This window comes from Emys orbicularis, chromosome 2 (assembly GCF_028017835.1).
Source record: "Emys orbicularis isolate rEmyOrb1 chromosome 2, rEmyOrb1.hap1, whole genome shotgun sequence".
Lineage (NCBI taxonomy): Eukaryota > Metazoa > Chordata > Testudines > Emydidae > Emys > Emys orbicularis.
In genome coordinates, this window is record NC_088684.1 from 89,497,577 (window position 1) to 89,518,357 (window position 20,781).

Genomic DNA, 20,781 nt, shown 5'->3' on the forward strand with positions numbered 1-20,781 from the left:
TTCCATTTAAGTCAATAGCAAAATTCCCATTGACTTCAATGGTGCAGAATCAGACTCCTTATGTAGAAAAATGTAATGAAAGGGGGAGAGGCTGCCTAAAACAAACCAATTTGTATTCCTCTTTGCTTTTTATACTATTTTTCAATTTGTACAGATGGGTCTAATGTATAATAAATATAAACTACTCTCTAAAAGTAATATATATTTAATATATCGGATTACCTTTTCTATAATTCTTATCAGAAAGGGAAATTAATTGTAAACAGATAAGTATATTCCAGTTGGAGCTTACATAATTTGGAATTGAAGTAGGAGCACATACTATTAACATGCACTTTGAGAGCGTTACTTTTGTTAATTTTAGCATTTATATATGTAGCACTTTGAATGGGGAAGTAGTCTCCATGATATTTAGCAAATGTAATTGTTCTGTGGACATGTGTTTAAATGCGGAAACTACAAACTATGAAAGGAGACACTGTAAAATGGCTAAATCCGTTGAGTCTGAGTATGTGAATATGGTACTCCCCTGGGGGTGGTTGGTTCTGTTGCCATATTCTGGATATGAATTCATATATGGGGGAAAAACTCAGTCTTACCTGGTTATATGCCACTACATGCTGCCAGTTCCTGTTTCCTGCACACTGGTGTCCAGATGGCCTCACTTCTAAACTTGCTAGCTGTTATGGGTGGGATTTCAACAGATCATAAACCCAGATCTTAATCTTCCAAGGTACACTTCAAGGACGTGATCCAAAGCCCAGATGTCAATCGAAAGACAGTCCTGACTTCAGTAGGCTTTGGATCAGGCTCTAAGTGAAAAGAGGATCAGAGAGCATTATGTGAAACATAAATAGGTCTTTCAGATGTGTGGTGAATTACCCTTTTAGTCATTTCCCTCTCTGAAATCAAATGCATATTTCAACAAAACAAGAAAGAAACCTCTCTTGTTACTAGATGAGAAGTTTTCAAAGAGACCATTTAGTATGCAGGAAAAAACAATATAGCACTAACCAAACCATTCATATTGATCTTGTTGGAACAAGAACCTGTCTGTCTCCTCACAAACACCAGAAAATGCAAAACTAAGGCTGTTGATTTAATCGCAGTTAACTCACGTGATTAACTCAAAAAATTAACCGTGATTTAAAAAAATTAATCGCGATTAATAGCAGTTTTAATCGCGCTGTTAAACAATAGAATGCCAACTGAAATTTATTAAATATTTTGGATGCTTTTCTACATTTTCAAATATATTGGTTTAAGTTACAACACAGAATACAAAATGTGCAGTGCTCACTTTATATTATTTTTGATTAAATATTTGCACTGTAAAACTGCTAAACAAAAGAAATACAATTCACTTCATACAAGTACTGTAGTGCCCTCTCTTTATTGTGAAAGTGCAACTTACAAATGTAAATTTTTTTTTGTTACATAACTGAACTCAAAAATGAAACAATGTAAAACTTCATAGCCTACAAGTCCACTCAGTCCTACTTCTTGTTCAGCCAATTGCTAAGAGAAACAAGTTTGTTTACATATATAGGAGATAATTAGGGCTCTACCAAATTCATGGTCCATTTTGGTCAATTTCACGATGATGTAATTGTAGGGGTCCTAACCCAAAAAGGATGGGGGGGGGTCACAAGGTTATTGGGGGTGTTCTTGTACTACTACCCTTATTTCTGCGCTGCTGCTGGTGGCGGCGCTGCCTTCAGAGCTGGGCAGCTGTAGAGTGGCAGCTGCTGGCTGGGAGCCCAGCTCTGAAGGCAGAGCCGCTGCCAGGAGCGGTGCAGAAATAAGGCAAGTGACACGCAGCTGATTAGCAGAGTGTGTGCGCATCCAGCAGCGTGTGTTCAGGTGCCCCTCCCCCCTGCTGCTTTGCAGCCACATTGCTCCTGCAGCTGCTCCCAGGACCCTCCTGCTGGCTGTGCAGAGTGGGGGGGGGCAGGGAAGGAGGATGCTGATGTCAGGGTGTCCCTCTGCCCCTGTACCCCATCTCTGCAGGGCAGAGTGGACAGCCTGGCTCAGGACTCACAGCTGCTGCGGTTTGAGGTCTGAAGACTCCAGCCTCTGGGCGGTGAGTGTCTTGTTTAAAGAGACAGCGCACTGTCTCTGAGACTTCCCCAGCAGTTCAAAGTGGGGAAGCAGCCTTGACAACAGGGCTCAGATTTAGGACAGAGCAGGAGAGCTTTCAGTGAGTGCCTTAAAGAGACAGCGCACAGTGTCTCTCAGAAATTTCCCCAGCAGCCAGCACATGCACACTCTCACTCACTCTCTCTCTCACACTTGTGTTGTTGTGACTTCTTCTTGGTACTTCCTACAATGCACATATATTCTCTGTAATTTTATTCTTTCAAAGTGTGTTGTTTTAGTGTTTTGACTGGTCTATGCATTTCATAATTTTTACTTCTCTTATACTTAAATTTAATTCTTTGAGTAGTGAGTTCTAAAATGCCTGACCTGTCCTGGATGGAGTAATTATCCCTATCGTAGCTTTTAAAATATATATATTTTATCTAGGTTTTTTTTGTTTCTATTGGTGGCACACATCCACATTTACCTCGGTGCACATAAAAAAAAAAATGTATTCCGCACATGGAATCGAAAACATTAGAGCGAACATTGGTGGCAATACTGTGACCCCCTAAAATAACCTTGTGACCCCCCCCGCAACTCTCTTTTGGGTCAGGACCCCCAATTTGAGAAACGCCAATCTCCCCCATGAAATCTGTATAGTATAGGGTAAAAGCATACGAAATACCAGATTTCACATGAGGAGACCAGATTTCTTGGTCCGTGACGTGTTTTTCAAGGCCGTGAATTTGCTAGGACCCTAGAGATAATGCTGCCCGCTTCTTATTTACAATGTCACCTGAAAGTGAAAACAGGCATTTGCATGGCACTTTTGTAGCCAGCATGCAAGGTATTTACATGCCAGATATGCTAAACATTCGTTTGCCCGTTCATGCTTTGGCCACCATTCCAGAGAATATGCTTCCATGCTGATGATGCTCATTTAAAAAAAAAATGCATTAATTACATTTGTGACTGAACTCCTTGGCAGAGAATTGTAGGTCTCCTGCTGTTTTACCCTTATTATGCCATATATTTCATGTTATAGCCGCCTTCGATGATGACCTAGCACATATTGTTCATTTTAAGAACACTTGCACTACAGATTTGACAAAACGCAAAAGGTACCAATGTGAGATTTCTAAAGTTTGTGGACATTGCTCCACCCATCAAGACTGAGGTTAACAATTTTACCCTCTAGACCTTTTGCACACTGCTCAATTTCTATTTCATACACTTTATCCAGCAGTTTGCCTGCGACATCTGCTCTGTTGGGTGGACTGTATCCTGGTCTTAATGATTGAACCATGTTAATGAAGTGTGGGTTCTCAATCATACGGAAAGGAGATTTTGTTGCATAAACAAAGCGGGCGATTTTTTTCATCAGTTACCTCTTTTTGTAATCTGCTGGTTCTTATCACAAACTTATCTATAGTTGTTTCTGGATGATGGAGATTTTTCTTTTTTCTTTTTGCTACAGTGACATACGTGATGTGACTGAAACACTATCATTGGCATATAACTTTGAAACTATAGAAAATGATAGTGATCTTGAAGGTGGATAGTCTTGATTTTTATCCACCCTGGTGGGCAAATGGACCTGAACTAGTAGTCTGCATGTTTCAGATTGCTTAGTGCTCCAAGCCTACAACTCTACACTATTGTTTATTTTATTTTATTTTATTTTATTTTATTTTATATATTATAAATATATATTTATATAAAAAATATAAAAATCTAAAAGGAAAAATAGAGGCAAGGTGGGCGAGGTAATATCTTTTATTGGACCAACTTCTGTTGATAAGAGAGACAAACTTTCATGCTTACACACAGCTCTTCAGGTCAACCTGTTACTACCTGGACTGATTTTTCAGAGGCCAAAATTCATAATTTAATTCAGATGATTTAAAATAAAGGTGGTCTGTTTTGCTTAAAAGGCAATTTACTTCCATTTAAAAAAATCTTTACAGTTCATACTAAAATGCCCAGAAGACTTTATTTTAGAAATGCCCATCCTAATGTCTTGAAATGATCCAGCGTGAAGGGGTTTTCCTGTTTAAAAATAGAGAAGTACTTCTTTAGGTACCAGTGCTGCAGTTTATATGTCATCCGAACCCTGTGCCCTTGTTGAGTTCCATTGACTTTAATGGGGCCCTGCATGGGTACAGGGATCTACCCACGTAGTCAGGAGCAGAATCAGGGCCTTAGTGATAAACCTTCTAAATCCAGAAATTTTCTCAGATTTAGAGCGAAGAAATAAAACATTACAAAAAGAGCAAACACCTTCAGATGGGAATTTTTAATTTTATGTCTGAGAGAAACTGAAAATAGGCTTAGTACCTTTCTATTTTAATCAGGGCAACTAGGATCAATTTGGACATAAAGTTGCAAACGGCATAGTGGTGTAATAAATGTATGCTTTTGGACATTAGAATACTTTGTATTCCATCTGACATCCATTTTGAGATTAAAGACTAAATGTAGCATTATTAATTTTTGATAACTTTCTAAGAGTGATTTAGGAATTTGCAGGAATACGGTGAAATTTTCTTATTTGAAATTTTTTTGTCAAATCAGATTATTTATTATTGTATTGAAACTTTGTAGTGTAGGCTAATGTATCTGGATAAGATGACTTTTAATAAATGCTGGTAAGATTAAGAGCCAGGATTCATGGATCAAACCTTACTGTTGTCACAGAATCGCTTACTTTGAAAACCTAATTAGTTCCTGTCTAGAGTAAAAAGAAACTATTGTGCAGTTATATATTTTTCCTTTAACTGCTAATACAAATTTTCATAGTTGCTGGCCTAACATTTAATATTCGAGTTCCAACTTCTGACATGTAAGAGTTAAAATTCAAGGTGAGATTTTAAATGTTTGCAAACTCATCTGAAATAGTAGATAGTTTAGTGTTTATAGATATGAGAATCCCTTATTAAAATATCCTGAAATTTTCTTTAAAAACAGATTTGATGGGACCATATCTGGGAGTCCCCAGATAATCTCCATACAAGAATATTAAAGGAACTGGTACATGAAATTGCAAGCTCAATAGCAAGGGTTTGTAATGTATCTGTAAACTTGGTGGGTTGTACCCTGTGTTTGGAAAATTGCAAATATAGCACCTATATTTAAGAAGGGGGGGAGGGGAGGCGGGGAAGTGATCTGGGAAACTGCAGGTCCATTGGTTTGACCTCAATTGTATGCAAGGTCTTAAAACAAATTTTGAAAGAGTAGGTATGGACATAGAGCAGGCCTGCACAACATGCGGCCCGCGGGGGCTCACTGTGCGGCCCGCGGGGGCTCACTCTCAAGCCTGGGAGGGAGGGGGAGCAGCGGCGCGCGAATCAGCTGTTTCGCGCGCCGCGGCCGCTCGGGGTCTCCCCCTCCCTCCCAGGCTCTCAAACCTGGGAGGGAGGGGGAGATCCCGAGCGGCCGCGCGCGAAACAGCTGATTCGCGCGCCGCTGCTCCCCCTCCCTCCCAGGTTTGAGAGCCTGGGAGGGAGGGGGAGACTCTGAGTGGCCGCGGCGCGGGCGCCGCTTCTCCCCCTCCTTCCCAGGCTCTCAAACCTGGGAGGGAGGGGGAGCAGCGGCGCGCGAATCAGCTGTTTCACGCGCCGCGGCCGCTCGGGATCTCCCCCTCCCTCCCAGGTTTGAGAGCCTGGGAGGGAGGGGGAGACCCCGAGCGGCCGCGGCACGGGTGCCGCTTCTCCCCCTCCCTCCCAGGCTCTCAAACCTGGGAGGGAGGGGGGGGAGATCCCGAGCGGCCGCGGCGCGCGAAACCGGCCCCCCTGCCCCAAGCGGGACACGGGCAGGGAGCCCTCGCGCGCTGCCGCCCCCCCCCCGCCCCAAGCGGGACACGGGCAGGGAGCCCTCGCGCGCTGCCGCGCCGCCCCCCCCCCCGCCCCAAGCGGGACACGGGCAGGGAGCCCTCGCGCGCTGCCGCGCCTCCACCCCCCGCCCCAAGTGGGATACGGAGCCCGCGCGCGGCGCCGCACCCCGCAGGCCTCAAGCAGGACAGGGAGCCCTCGCGCGCCGCTGCCCCTCCCCACTGCCCCAAGCGGGACACGGGCACGGAGCCCTCGCCCCCCCCCCAGCAGGGACACGGGGCTCAGCCACCGCCCCCGTCCTGAGCGCTTTTTGGCCCCCCCCCCCCGGGACTCCTGCCCCATCCACCCCCCCGCTTTCCTTGATGCCCCCCCCCGGGACCCCTGCCCCATCCACCCCCTTCCCTGTCCCCTGACTGCCCTCCGCCGCCCCATCCAACTCCTCTCCTGATTCCCTATCCAACCACCCCTCCCTGTCCCCTGACCACCCTTGGAACCCCTGCCCCTGACTGCCTCCCACCGCCCCATCCAACCCCTGCTCCTTCCTGACTGCCCCCTGGGACCCTTGCCCCCATTCAATCCCCCTGTTCCCTGCCATCTGACTGCCCCGACCCCTATCCACCCCCCCACCCCACCCCCTGAACTCCCCTGCCCTCTATCCAACACCCCCTCCCTGCTCCCTTACCGCGCTGCCTGGAGGTGGCTGGCGGCGCTACAGCCACGCCGCTCGGCTGGAGCCGGGCCACGCCGCCACCGTGCAATGCCTGGAGCACCGGGTCAGGCTGAGCTTGCAGCCCCCCTGCTTCCCGCGAATCAGCTGTTCACGCAGGAAGCCTGGGAGGGCTGAGAAGCAAGCGGCGGCTTCGCGCTCAGGCCCAGGGAGGCGGAGCAGAGGTGAGCTGGGGCGGGGAGCGGTTCCCCTCCGCGCCCCTCCCCCCGGGTTACCTGCTGTGGCGCGGGCGGCTCCCCCCACCCCAGCTCACCTCCGCTCCGGCTCCCTGGGCTTGAGCGCGAAGCCACCGCTTGCTTCTCTGCCCTCCCAGGCTTCCCGCGCGAACAGCTGATTCGCGGGAAGCGGGGGGGGGGGATGGGGAGAAGCGGGGCAGAGTGCTCAGAGGCAGAGGCGGAGCGGAGGTGAGCTGGGGCTGGGGAGCGGGGCGGAGAGCTGGAGCACTCATGGGGTCGGCTCCTAAGGCGCCACTTTTGGATAATGTGCTCAGGGGGAGCAGCCGCTCCCTCTGCTTCCCCCCAGCTACGGTCCTGGTCACTTCAACTTACCAGTTGTTAAATTTAGAAGCCCTTTTAGAACCGGTTGTCCCACGCAGGACAACTGGTTCTAAAAGGGCTTCTAAATTTAACAACTGGTTCCCGCGAACCGGCTCCCGCTCACCACTGGAGACTCCCCTTGCCGCTCTCACCCTAGGAGCCAGAGACCTCCCAGCAGGGCTGGTGAGTACGGCCAGGGAAGGGGGAAGGGTGTGGTGGAGTGAGTGTCTGGGAGATGTGTGGGGGGTGCTGGGCTGTGAGGGTGTGGAGGGCGCTGGGCAGTGGGGGAGGTTTGTGTGTTTTGGGGTGCTAGGCAGTGGGGGCCTGTTGGGGGGTGCTGGGCAGTGAGGGAGATCTGTGTGTGTCAGGGCACTGGGGGTCTGTGTGGGGCATTGTTTAGTTGTGGTGGTGGGGCTTTGGGGAAGGGCACTGGGAGGGAGGGAGGAGAAATCTGTGTGTATTGGGAAACTAGCGAGTGGGGGGTTCTATGTGGGGTGCTGATGTGTATTAAGAGTTACCAGCTGGATTGAGGACTGATAGATCTGGACAGAGTTTATATTGAATGGGCAAATGAAAAAGATCGCAGGGAAAAACAGTAAGGTTAGTTTAGCCGTCTTTGACATTTCGACCAATAAGGACATTAAAATGCATTTGTAATTACATATCTTATTCTTGGCTGATAATCATTTATTGATATTTTTTAGGAAAATTTTCAATTTAAAACACAAACTTCTGTTTTTCTTTTTTTACTTATGATGTCTATCTGAAAACCCATATAAATTGACACAAATTGCAAATTAAAACTTTTTAAATGTATAAGCATTTTACTCACTTGGGCGCATTTGCCTCATGGCACACAAATTTGAACTCTGCTTCAAAAATTTGCACAGAAGAAATTTTTCTTTTACCTTAATTATACTATCTTAGGAGCCCGCTATAACATAGTACCAAGGTTCAATACAAAGTCATATAAAAGTTATACAAAAATGCATAATGCAGAGATTTATCTACAACTGCATTGATTGACTGCTGTGTGCAGTAATATAGTGACCCCTGGACCTACAGGCTTCCACACACCGTCAGTGCCTTGATAGTGTGCCATGCGCCGTGAGATATCTCTTCTCTTTGTGTGTGACTGTGAGTGTTTCCCTTGTGTGTGAATTTATTCAACAAAATCTTGAGCTTCATAATGGATACCATGAGTGAAAAGAAAAAGAGAAAAATAGAATCAGAGCACAGAGTTTTCAACACTGAATGGACGAATAAATACTTATATACTATTTCCAAAGACAAAATACTGTGCCTCGTGTGTCGCGAAACGTTAGCCGTTCCGAAAGAATACAACCTTCGGTGGCACTTTGAAACTAAGCATCCCAATCTCGCCAAATTGAGCCCAAATGAAAAAATAATTAAAGCAGCCAGTTTAGCGAAAAACCTTAGTAGAGAACAGCAAATTTTCAAGAAAGTGAGCACTGAGAACGATACAGTTACTAAAGTAAGCTTTAAAATTTCTAAGGAAATTGCTGCTGCTGGGAAATGCTTGACAGAAGGCGAGTTATTAAAAAAGTGTATGTTGATTGCTGTATCTGAGTTATGTCCAGAAAAGAGGGGAATATTTGAGAATGTCAGTCTATCACACATGACTGTACGGAGAAGAATAGCTGACATTTCTACCAATTTAAGTGATCAGTTAAAGCAGAGAGTCAGTGAATTTTGCTTTTACTCCCTAGCTATGGATGAAAGCACCGATTTAAAAGACACCGCCCAACTTCTTATTTTTATTAGAGGTATTGATAAAAACTTACTGAAGAACTTGCTGGCATGTGCTCCATGACGGGTCACACAACCGGAAAAGAAATTTCCAGTGAAGTGATAAAGTGCACGAATGATAAGTCGGGATTAGATTTCACAAACTTGGTGGCCATTTGTACTGATGGTGCTCCAGCTATGTGCCAAAAAAATGTTGGAGCAGTTACTCTTCTTGAAGAATTTATCGGGAGAGAAATAACCAAACATCACTTCATTATGCATCAGCAGGTTTTGTGTAGCAAAGTCTTAAAATTTGAGCATGTAATGTCAGTGGTAGTTTCCATTGTAAACTACATCCGTTCTAGAGGACTAAAACATAGGACATTTCGAGCCTTTCTTGAAGGGGTAGACACCGAGTGCAATGACTTAATCTACCATACAGAAGTGAGATGGTTGAGTCGAGGAAGAGTGCTCCAGCGTTTTGTTGCTTTGAAAGAGGAGGTAGCAAAATTCCTAGAAAATGGGCCAATAAAATTCCCAGAGCTTGAAAATGAGTCCTGGAATCAAGATCTCTTTTTCTTTTGTGATATTAGAGCACACCTGAATGATCTCAACATTCAACTTCAGGGAAAAAATCAACTTATATTTCAAATGTGTGCAGCAGTGAAAGCTTTCAAAATGAAATTGAAACTTTTCAGAAGTCAGCTGTCAAAAGGTGAAATGTGTCACTTTCCCACTTGTGCACAGCGTATCCCTCAGCACAAACACGCCGAGTTGGGAGAAAAATACGCAAAGCACATCATTCTTTTGATTGAAGAATTTGACAGAAGACTTACTTTGTCTAAAGAAGAAGACGTCCAGTTGAAGCTGATTGAAGATCCCTTTTCTGTGGATCCAGAGGAAGTGCCACTAGATTTGCAGTTGGAGGTTATTGAACTTCAGTGTTCAGCAGTTTACCGAAATAAGCACAGAGAAAGCAGCTTGCGGGACTTCTACAAAAGTCTGGACAATGAAGTTGCACTGAAAACGTTCAGCATTTTTGGACGCACTTACATATGTGAACAAACATTTTCCATCATGAACATGAATAAAAACAAGCAACGTTCTTCTCTGACTGACGACCATTTGGAAGACATTATGAAAATATCCACTTCAAATATGACCCCCAAATGCGACAAGCTTGTTGCCGAGAAGAGATGTAATATTTCTCATTAAATTTGCAAGGTAATTATGAAAAGTACAAATGTTTTCTTTCAACGGAACAGATGTTTTTAATTTTTCCATGATTAATAAAAAAATTTAAAAGAATTTTAAAAATTGTTTGATTTAATTGAAAAATTCTTAATAAAGTATCACACACCCTCCCCCGCAAAACTTAGCTGTTTCGGCGGTGCGGTGCTGGGGAAGGAGGGTTTGTTTCCGCGGGGCTGGGGGGGCGTGTGTGTTTCCGCGGGGCCGGGAGGTTTCGGCCCTCAGCTGTTTTCTTTGGAGTAATATGGCCCTCGCCGCTTTACGAGTTGTGCAGGCCTGACATAGAGGTTAACGGAGTAAATATCTGCAACGGCTGGAGATGGGTCGTTAGAGAGGGAAGGCCCCGAGTAACCTACAGAGAATTCTTTCCCAGGTGTGTGTCTGGTGGGTCTTGCTTATATGCTCAGGATCTCATTGCCATATTTGGGGTCAGTAAGGAATTTCCTCCCAGGTCAGATTGACAGAGAACATGGGAGGTTTTTGCCTTCCTCTGCAGCCTGGGGCAGAGGTCACTTGCCATCTTGAAGCAGAGAAAACGGTGGATTCTTGTAACTTGAGGTCTTTAAATCAAGATTTAAGGACTTCAGTAACGCAGCCTGAGGTTAAGGCCTACTGCAGGAGTGGGTGGGTGAGGTTCTGTAACTTGTGATGTTCAGGAGGTCAGACTAGATCAGTGGTTCTTAACCTTTACTGCAGCCTGCACCCCTTTGGTTCTCAAAATATGTTCTCGCACCCCTTATCAAAAATCGTTGAAGTAGGTCAGTTCTTTAAACCTAGATATATTTTTTGTTTGTATATTACAGTAATGGTTAAAAACGCATAATGTTAATAAATCCATAGGTTTGATTAAACAAAGTAGTTGTACTTACGTGCCTGTGCTTAATTTGTGTGTTCGATGATTTACCTTCTAAAAAAATCTGGCTCATCTCGCACCCCCGGGGGTGCGTGCACCCCAGTTGAAGAACCACTGGACTAGATGATCGTGATGGTCCCTTCTGGCCTTAAAGTGTGTGTGTCTAAAATCATATTTTGATATGTTTATTTCCTTTTCCTTGCAGCACAGAGATACTCCTGAAAATAACCCAGATACTCCATTTGATTTCACACCTGAAAACTATAAGGTATGGAGAAAACGGCATGTTAAGTATCCAAATCTGAATCTTAAATAAGTGTTGTAAACAATTTTTTTTTTTTTTTTTTTTTTTTTTACTAGAGAATAGAAGCGATAGTAAACAACTACCCAGAGGGACATAGATCAGCTGCTGTGATTCCAGTACTAGATCTGGCCCAGAGACAGAATGGATGGTTGCCCATATCAGCGATGAACAAGGTATTTAATCTGTTTTTTTAAAAGCATTACTGTTACTAGTTTTTGAGCTAAATCGTAGCTTTACTAATAGGACGAGAAAATTATAATTTCGATACTAAAATAAGCTAATTCAAGAATTTAAATTTGGCACAGGATCATGAGAATCCCAGAAATTCAGAAATTTCCCTGTAGGAGAATCCTGCCTCTGCACATGATGCTTGCTTAATACTAGAAACTCCAAAATATCCGCAAAACAAAACTTCAGTGAACTTTATTCAGACTTGCTGTGACCTTTAGTGAAGAAGGTTGAAGCAAAGGTGTGGGACTGTTCACTGCTGATGGGAAAGGAAAGAGGGACAAAGTACTGGTTAGACTCCCTTTCTTCAGCTGGGAGAGAATCCTATCTGTACTGCAGCTGAATGTAATACTTTATCTGGAGGATGTGGGAGAAACTACTCTAGACCAGCATTTCTCAAACTGGGGTCCACGGACCCCTGGAGGTCCGCGAGGGTACTCCAGGGAGTCCGCAGGTCCTGCTGATTGATCAACTCCTCCACCTCCCTCCCAGTACCTCCTGCATGCCAGGGAACATGCAGCAGGCAGGAGGTGCTCGGAGGGAGGGAGAGGAGCAGGGATGGGGCGCACTCGGGGGAGGGGGCAGAAAGAGGCAGGGAAGCGAAGGCAGGGGTAGGTAGAGGTGGGCCAGGGGTGTGGGGCCTTGGGGGAAGGGGTGGAGTGGAGGTGAGGATCTTGGGGGGTTGGGAAAAATTTAAAATAAAAATGGGGGTCCTCAGGTTGCTAAAGTTTGAGAACCGCAGGTCTAGACTACGTCTACACTATGAGCTAGGGGTATGATTGTCTTGCTTATGTTCAAATACTCATGCTAGCTCTTCTTGAGCAGCACAAGTATACATAGCAGTGTAGCCACGGTAGCATGGGTAGTGGCAATGGAGGCCTGGCTGAGCCATGGTGAGTACATACCCACCAGTTACAGGTGAGTTTTCACTGTGAACAAACGTCTAAATACATCTATAGACAAAGATTCTCACCCCTGTGCAAGAGAGGCTGGGGCAAGCTGGGTTCTGTGTGCTTTCTGTTGGACCATTGTCCAAATAGAACTGTTTCTGTGGAACATTTCAATGAATTGGCATTCTCCAATGAAAAAATGTTCCTTTGGCAAATTTCTGACCCGATCTAATATTAATTATGTTCTTCTGAGGAGCGGTGTTGGTTGTCTTTAACAATCTTTCCCAGCACAGCTTCAGCTGAAGTAATGTAACGGAAATGTAGACGTTTTCTTCATTAATAACCCATAGTTTTGCTGGGAATAATGTAGCTGTTTCAACTCCTGTCTCCTCATATGCCCCTTTAAGAGGTAAAAAACACTTTCCAAAATGTCTCTGGGAGAGGAGTCATTTCAGAAAAAACAATAAAACAAAAAAACCAGTCCTATGGCTTTGATAGGTGATCACCGTATTGCTTTAGTAGTTTTTACAATCTTCTCAGTCATGTTTGCCAGATGAAGTGACACTAAGCTGTTTTTATGCATGGAGGTCCTATAAGTCCTTTCCCACTTAGTTGATCATTTGTAGCACCCAGCTTAAAATGAGCTTTGCTGTAATACAGAGGCTCGGAAACAATATCATTCAATGATAGTTATTTGTAGTCTGACCAAGTTCTCCAGTGCTTTCAATTTTCATTCCAGCAAAGAATTATTTTTGATGTTGTCACGCTGCCTGCAGTGGCTCACGACTGAGAGTGCCAACCTCAGTGCAGACTGTCAAGAAGCAGGGCAGAAACTCCAAACTGGCTGTACACCTTCTATAATTAGATTTCACCAACCTAGTAACAAGTTTGAGCTCCCTAAAGCTCAGTCACAGTCTTACCTTGAAGTCACAGACTGTCCCCTATGGCATTACTATCTATCTTGCCACCCAAGCAAGCTTGACTTTGTGATAGTTGCTTTACACCAAAAATCACATCAATATTCAGGTTACTTCCAGTCCCAAAGACCGACTAGTTAATTTGCACCTTAGATCTCACACCAAAGACTATGCTTATAGCCAGTCCTGTAACAAACTAACTAAAGGTTTATTAACTAGGAAAAAAATGAGTTATTTACAGTGTTAAAGCAGGTATGCATACACATAGAAGTGAGTTAGATTTTGAAAGATAATAGAAACTTCTATAGTAAGCAGACTCTATCTTTTAGAGCTAACCCAGGAAAAACAGCTGGGGACTCCCTGCTTATGCTTAGAAATCCTCTACCCTCAGAGTTCAAGCACCATAGAAATAATAAATTCTCTTTCACAGGCATTTTTATTCCCTTCCCCAGTGTTCAAGCTGTGATGGGATGAGGGCTTGGGCACACCCTCTTCAGGGCTCTGAGGGAAGCAGTCAACAAAGTCTTTTGTCCACAATGGCTTGTCTGATGTCTATAGACCTTCTTTTTTGGGGGGAAAAGATGACACTTCTTCATGGGTGCAAACCAGTATTTCACACTTGGTGATATTTCTTTCCTGACTGGATTTACAGTTTCAGAACAAACATTTTTAGTTACAGAACAAATACTTAAGTATTACCTTATAGCATGGGTTACAGATATTATAAGTGAGAATAACATATGCAGCAATTTACAAATATTTCATGAAATCTAAACACTAAATGCATGTTTACAAGTCTAATACCTGTTTTAGCAATATTAACAGAATGGTGTGTCAGACTGGTGTCTTGCTATGCACTGTTCAGTGAGGCTTGGGGCCTGGGCATGAGCTGGCACCTGGTCTGCCAGCTCAGAAACATGAACTATATACATTTCAACCTGTCACTTGTCAAAGGTCTGAGAGTCATAGTGGTGATCTGTTATGGCTATCTTCAGAACACAAGAATGCAGAAGTAATTTTTGTATTTTTTCGTTTGTATACTACTACAGTGTTGTGAACCAGAATTAATGTAATTAGTGCTTTTGAAAATATTGCATTTAGCTGAAATTATTCTAGTAATGCCCTACAAAAATAAAAATTAGAAAAAAAAATTTCTTCCCCATCCTATAGGTTGCTGAAGTTTTACAGATGCCTCCCATGAGAGTATATGAAGTAGCAACTTTCTATACAATGTATAATCGGAAGCCTGTTGGAAAATATCATATTCAGATCTGCACAACTACACCTTGCATGCTGAGAGACTCTGATGGCATACTAGAGGCCATTCAGAAGAAGCTTGGTATGATGCAAATTGATATTATGTTTTCTATAACTATTTGTGTTTTTACAGGCTTACAATATTTAACATTTCACCTATCCAACAAAAACTTTCTAAACAAGGAATCGATATGGTGGTGACGATACAAAAAGAAAATATACTTAAATTCATAAGTTAATTCTTTGAAGTCTAAATTTGAAAAACTTTAGATTTGAAATAAAAAGAATAAGTATATTTAATAGCAGAATGAAAACAAAAGTGTGATGGTTGGGGGGGAAACTATTGGCTAGGAGTGCCCATTGATGTTTTTATAGGCAATTTGTCAGATAATAAATCTGTCCGTTTTAGAAGTTAAAATGTGAATTTTGGGGACCTGAGAACATTCAGATTATCCCATCCCCTTGAGGGTGAGGCATGTTCTCTTGTGTCAGTATCCTCAAACAATTGGAATAGGGGGTCTCAAATCAAGTTTTTTGTTTTGTTTTTGTTGCTTATGTAAGAGACCATTTATTTTCTCTAATGTAGCTGTGAACCACATTTTTTTCCCTCCAGTAATCCAAGTAAATGTTTGAATATACCTGAAATCAAGGACTGGTGTTGAAGGCAAGCCCTTGCTCAAAGTTCTGAGTAAAAATAACTGTTTCCAACTTAATAGGGATTTAAATGTGTTGATTTGATCCTTTATTTTTTTCCAGTAATGTATCTTAGAGCAAGACTACCAGACATACAACAGTCTACTCAGCTAGTCAGGTTCCCTTCAGCATATCTTTAATATTGCATATCTTAGATGCATATATTTAATATTGCAACACATGGATCAGTGTGTGGGGAAGAGACATTTGCTATATGAGTGTTACACTAATCTTTGTTTAACTTAAATGGGATAATGGGAATGTAATTTATAAATCCTTAATAGTAAAGTAAATTTAGTAATTCCTGCCTGTATATGAGAGGCAGTGATGTGTCTCTCCCCCCTCCCCCCTTGTTTTTGTTTGGCAGGAGGGGAGGGAGAAGAGGGCAGCAGAAAGGAATATTAAGTCATGGGTTTGTGTCACAGGCTATGCTTATTAGAAGAAGCTCTTGGTACAAACCACTATAATTAAGGCAGTAAACAGTTTATTATAACCTTTTATTATGCATGCAGATTTCCAAAACATGCACTTTTTGGCTGAAATTTTCCATGCTTGGTCTCTTTCCAAAGGTGAATTTTTTTGAAAGTTTGAACAAAATCCCGGTATCAGTTTTAAAGGAGAGTAAAAAATATTTTTTTCCAGTGTTAAAAATTTTTAAGTTCAAATTTTTTTGATGTCTAAAGTTTAAATCGTGACAACACAGTACTCATTGAGAACTAATGACTTTTCTTGGTTTGGAGGGAGTAGGAGGGGGAAAACTAAAGTTATTTGGGAAAAAACACTTTTAAATATGCTCCATGGGCATCTGCTAAGAATTTTAGCAGAGCCTAAAGAAGCCCCAAGCATTTGTGACCTCACAGTGCACATTCTCCCTCCATAGTCTAGTAGGAACAGGGACTGCCACTTTAATGCTTTCAGTGGGAAAACTGATGTGAGAGAGATTGTAAATGTCTTGCTTTAACACCCAGCTCAATTCTCTAAAATAACTGTCTTAACATTAAGGACAAGAAAAAAACTGAAGCTGCGTAAAACATTTTTATTCCTCAATTTTAGGGTGTTTGTAATATTTCCTATATTCTACAATATTCCACAAATTCTAAGTTTTCATGAAAAGTTGGGGGGTTTTCTGTAGCAAAGATAAGTAACCCCAAAATGTAAGAGAGAATTCTCTGCAACCAAACTAAAACACAGGAAAAGGGGTGAAATTAACACTCCATGCTGTGAACTTCAGTCTAATGGGGACCATTTTAGTAGTGCTGCTATTAAGCACAAGTGATTTCTTCCCCTCTTAATTGTTTTAAACAAGGAAATTGAATTAAAAATAGCTACGATTTTAATATTAAGGTTGCACAGATAAAATAGTAAAATCTGGAAATCAGTGAAGTGATTGTCTAACATTGTTATTGTAACTGTTCACATTAGTACATTACACTTCTCAAACACTGCTATGTATATTACTTACTATAAATTACAGTACAAATGCCAGCAACTAAATAGCTGCTAAAAAGGGTAGCCAGTGCTGCCAGAAGGGCTCCCCCATCAATCAATCAAAACAGCTAGGAATTGTAAAGTGTCCTGAAGGTAACTCCCACTAAAAACCTTTGGCTTGTTAAGTCGGGGTCGAAGGCTGACCAGTTGGATGGTCTGTCTCCAGCCACAAGTGATCATATCTAAGCACTTGCAGCTCAAGAATCTCAACCAATCTTTGGTGTCAGTTTTTAAAACATAGGCAGTTTTTAAGATACACAGCTCCCAAATAACGAAGGACTTTACAGGTCAAAACCAATAACTAGAATTTCACCAGGAAACAAGTAGGAAGCCAGTGCAGTCTCCTGGAGTACACATGACTTCTTCCAGTTGTTTTGCCTTATAATATGTGGTGCTTTTGCATATGTACACACAATATCATGAATGCTTCTTGATAAATAATAAAACTTTTGACAGGCTTGCTATAATGTCCTTGAATATATGCTATATGCTTTTAGGACTAGTGTAGCTGAATTTAACATAATGAAAACAGTCTGTGTAGCAGTTATCCTGGTATGGAATATAATCTTTGTAATACTTAGTAATTTTGGATCTTTTAGTATTTAAAAAAGTTAGTTCCTTAAATATTGACTCTCAGTCTACCTGGCTGATATAATTGTGTGGATCTGACATTAAGATGACATTCCTTGTTTGTAACCTGCTATCAAAATGGAATTTGTTGGGATAAAATATGGTATGGAGTGCTCTTTGTAGTCCCTTGGGAGCCACATGAAAAAGTATTTCATGAAGCTGTTCCAGGGAGTATAGTTTGAAATGAAATACATTTCACTGCTACAGCTGTGCTTACAGAAATTGACCATATTCACAAAATCGTGATCTTTTTTTCTTCCCAGCTGCTATTATTCATCTAATTTTATTTGCATAGTTTCTTTGTAATAATTATTAACCCATTGATAATTTATGCCCAATACTGATCCTTTTTAAATTAACGACAATATTCTAATTGACCTAGCACTGGTCATGCATATCAACAGCACTACTTATGGTATTAAAGTTAAGCTCATGCACAACTCTTAGCAGGATTGGGGCCTTAATGCCTGAATCTACAAGGTTCTGACCACCATGCTGCTGTAATATATAATTCCTTTTTAAGTTACTTCTCCTATTGCATTGCTTCCTAAAAATAGAATAGTAGTCTACAATTAATAATACCTATAATTGGTTTAGAAAATGTTTTTATGAAATAGGAAGCAGGTCTGTAAATCAGTTTTTAAAATGTATCTGAGGGGTTTCAGTTTGTGAAGCTTTTTTTTTACTTAATGGGAAGCGTCTTGGAGCTGTTTAAGTGTTGACATTAGGAAAATGGTCCAAATCATGTAAAAATAAGATACAAATGTTTTACAACATGAAATGAAATAACAGTAATAGATTAGCTGTGAAATATTTAAGATTTTGCTTTAAATGTATTAAATAATCACCACTTAACCTAATATTCCTTATTACTGTAGGTATACAAGTTGGGGAAACAACACCTGATAAACTTTTCACACTGGTAGAAGTTGAATGTTTAGGCGCTTGCGTAAATGCACCGATGGTACAAATAAATGATAATTATTATGTAAGTATTTCATTCTGTTTGAAAGGTACAATGTTTTGTTTAACTGGTATGTTAATTATTACACTAAATGATTGTCATTGGTTTAGATTATGAAATTCTAGTAGTTCAATATAAGTTATTAATTGACCTATTAATTTGATAGTTTATATTGCTATGCTGTGGGTGGCTTGTCTCTCAAAATGATATTGGAACAGGACTTCCCTAGGCTTAATTATCAATGTAAAGAGAAGAAGCTCTCATTTTGTGGGAGAGGGACAGTTCATGAGCTGGAATATCTTCTAGATATCCTCTACATGAAAATACACATCAATACACTGTGATATAGGTAAAGTTCCTGAGACCAGTGGAATTTTTTTTAATGTTCACATATTTTCATAAAAGGATCATGAAGAAAGAGAATTAAAATACATATAGAAATACATTTTGGGGTATCCAGGCATTAGAACTAGGGCACTTTCATAGATACCTTCTAGTTGAAGGAGGATTTGGTTCTCTCTGGGATTATTATTTATTAAAACAAAAACAAAAAACTATCAAATCCTTTTTCAATCTTCGAGGTTCTTTCACTCTGAGTGATATTCTCCTCTGATAGTTTTTTTTTTTTAATATATATATAATCAATTAAGGGAAACAAACATATTTTGGAGTGGTAGCAGCCTTAGCAAATTCAGTTTCCATTGTAAGAGATTTTTTTCCTTAATTTTTTTTTTTTTTTTTTTTTTGTGAGCCCTCCCCTCTACCCCTTCCCTTCCTCCCTCTCATGTTGATAATGATGTTGAAAATATTATTCTGAGTTCTGTGAACATGGTATACTTTTTCTAGCCAATTTTAAGTAAATCGGACAAGGGTTCGTAAGTTATGTGACATTAAAAATATCAAGAATCCAAGAAGTCTTGGGTTGGTTTTTTGTTTGCTTGTTACTAGAAAGCATAAAAACGGAAAAGAGAAGAGAGAGAAAACATAACATTGGATTAATCTAGTCCTAGTGAACAAGGTCAAAGTTTAGGTGTTTGAACTGTAATTTAAAGTTATGAATATTTTAAACAAGAATTTCAGAATAGCAATTTGGCTTTGGGCTTAAAATAGGGAATCAAGTGACTGCTGGAGATGTGAGTTTTCATTTATTTTAAAATGTCTCTAAGCCTTTTTCTTGCATAGATGGGCCTCAGTGGAAACTGATCATTAGGGAGGCTTGTCAGTGGAGAACAGAAAAGTTTTCTACCAAAACTGAAGTTTAGAGGAACTAAGTAAGTAAAGTAAGAAAACTAAAAAAACTACCCCAAAAACAAACCCTTCCCTCCCCACAAAAATCTGTATGGGTCCATCATATTTAAAAATTTGATATGACACTTTAGACACTCCTAGTTTGAGAACAACAACTGGAAGGCATTTATAATTAAGCTTATTGGATTCGTGAAGTCAAGATTCAGTGCACATCAAATTTCTGCACTTTACAGTCAAATTTTAAGTTAATGTTGAAATAAGAATCTCTGTTAGGTTACTTAGGGGCTTAGCTGGAAGCTAAGCAGTGTGCTGATCTTTAGTTCAGATATTGTGCCCCAGTGTACCCACCAGCACACAGATAAGATGTGCAAGAGTAGGGTACTCCTGGGCATCATGTTGGTGATGTGCTTTCCAAACAGATATGCTGATGAGACTAAGGCATGATAGAGTGATGCATTTCCCCCAGATATACGAAAGATAGAAAAGCCTCCAAAGGCACTCAAGCCACCAAAGTACAGTGACAGGGGACCAGGTATTTGAGATACTGATGTGGCTGTAGGTGCTTGGACCCCTGATCTAAGAATGTCTGCAGGAGAGGAGCCGTGCAGCTGTAGATCAGTGTAACCCAGAATGCTTTTCATAGCTTGCTGTGCAAAAAGACACTTGAAGAGTCCTAGGCCTGGTCCAGTGTACATTATATGTGATGAAGGGAGCTAATCACTCATTCCAAGTTCTTAAGTCTGTGGCCTAATCTAGTATGCTTTCTAAAACACTTATGGCAGATTTCATAGAAAAGTACTAGACCATACCCTTGTGCACTTTACTATAGGACAGAGGGAGCTAAGCTCCAAACCTTAAATGGCATTCTCCTTGTCTACCTCAATTGAGTCACATTACAGCTATTTCCCACTATGTCTTAAAAAATTCCCAGACAAAAGTCTTCATTAAATTGGGGTTAAGGGTGAAAATACGTATCAGTGATTCAATAGCTTAAAAAGTTTTGTAGGAATATTGGTGATATCAAACACCAAACATTTATAAAACTAGGCCATTCCAAGTTAAGGTTACAAAAAACATCCAAGCCTCTTTAACCCTGCCCTGTACTGATGGAAGCCTCGAATCTTCCCTTCTTTC

The 20,781-nt window shown here is 41.4% G+C and overlaps 1 protein-coding gene across 1 annotated transcript in view; it reads left to right on the forward strand.

The window, feature by feature from the left end:
- NDUFV2 (NADH:ubiquinone oxidoreductase core subunit V2) overlaps window positions 1-20,781 on the forward strand; it is a 37,591-nt gene that overhangs the window by 12,232 nt on the left and 4,578 nt on the right. The window contains exons 3-6 of the mRNA XM_065398588.1: window positions 11,234-11,296; window positions 11,389-11,505; window positions 14,538-14,706; window positions 18,314-18,423. Of these exons, the coding sequence (XP_065254660.1) occupies window positions 11,234-11,296; window positions 11,389-11,505; window positions 14,538-14,706; window positions 18,314-18,423 (459 nt within the window). The remainder of the gene's footprint in view (window positions 1-11,233; window positions 11,297-11,388; window positions 11,506-14,537; window positions 14,707-18,313; window positions 18,424-20,781) is intronic.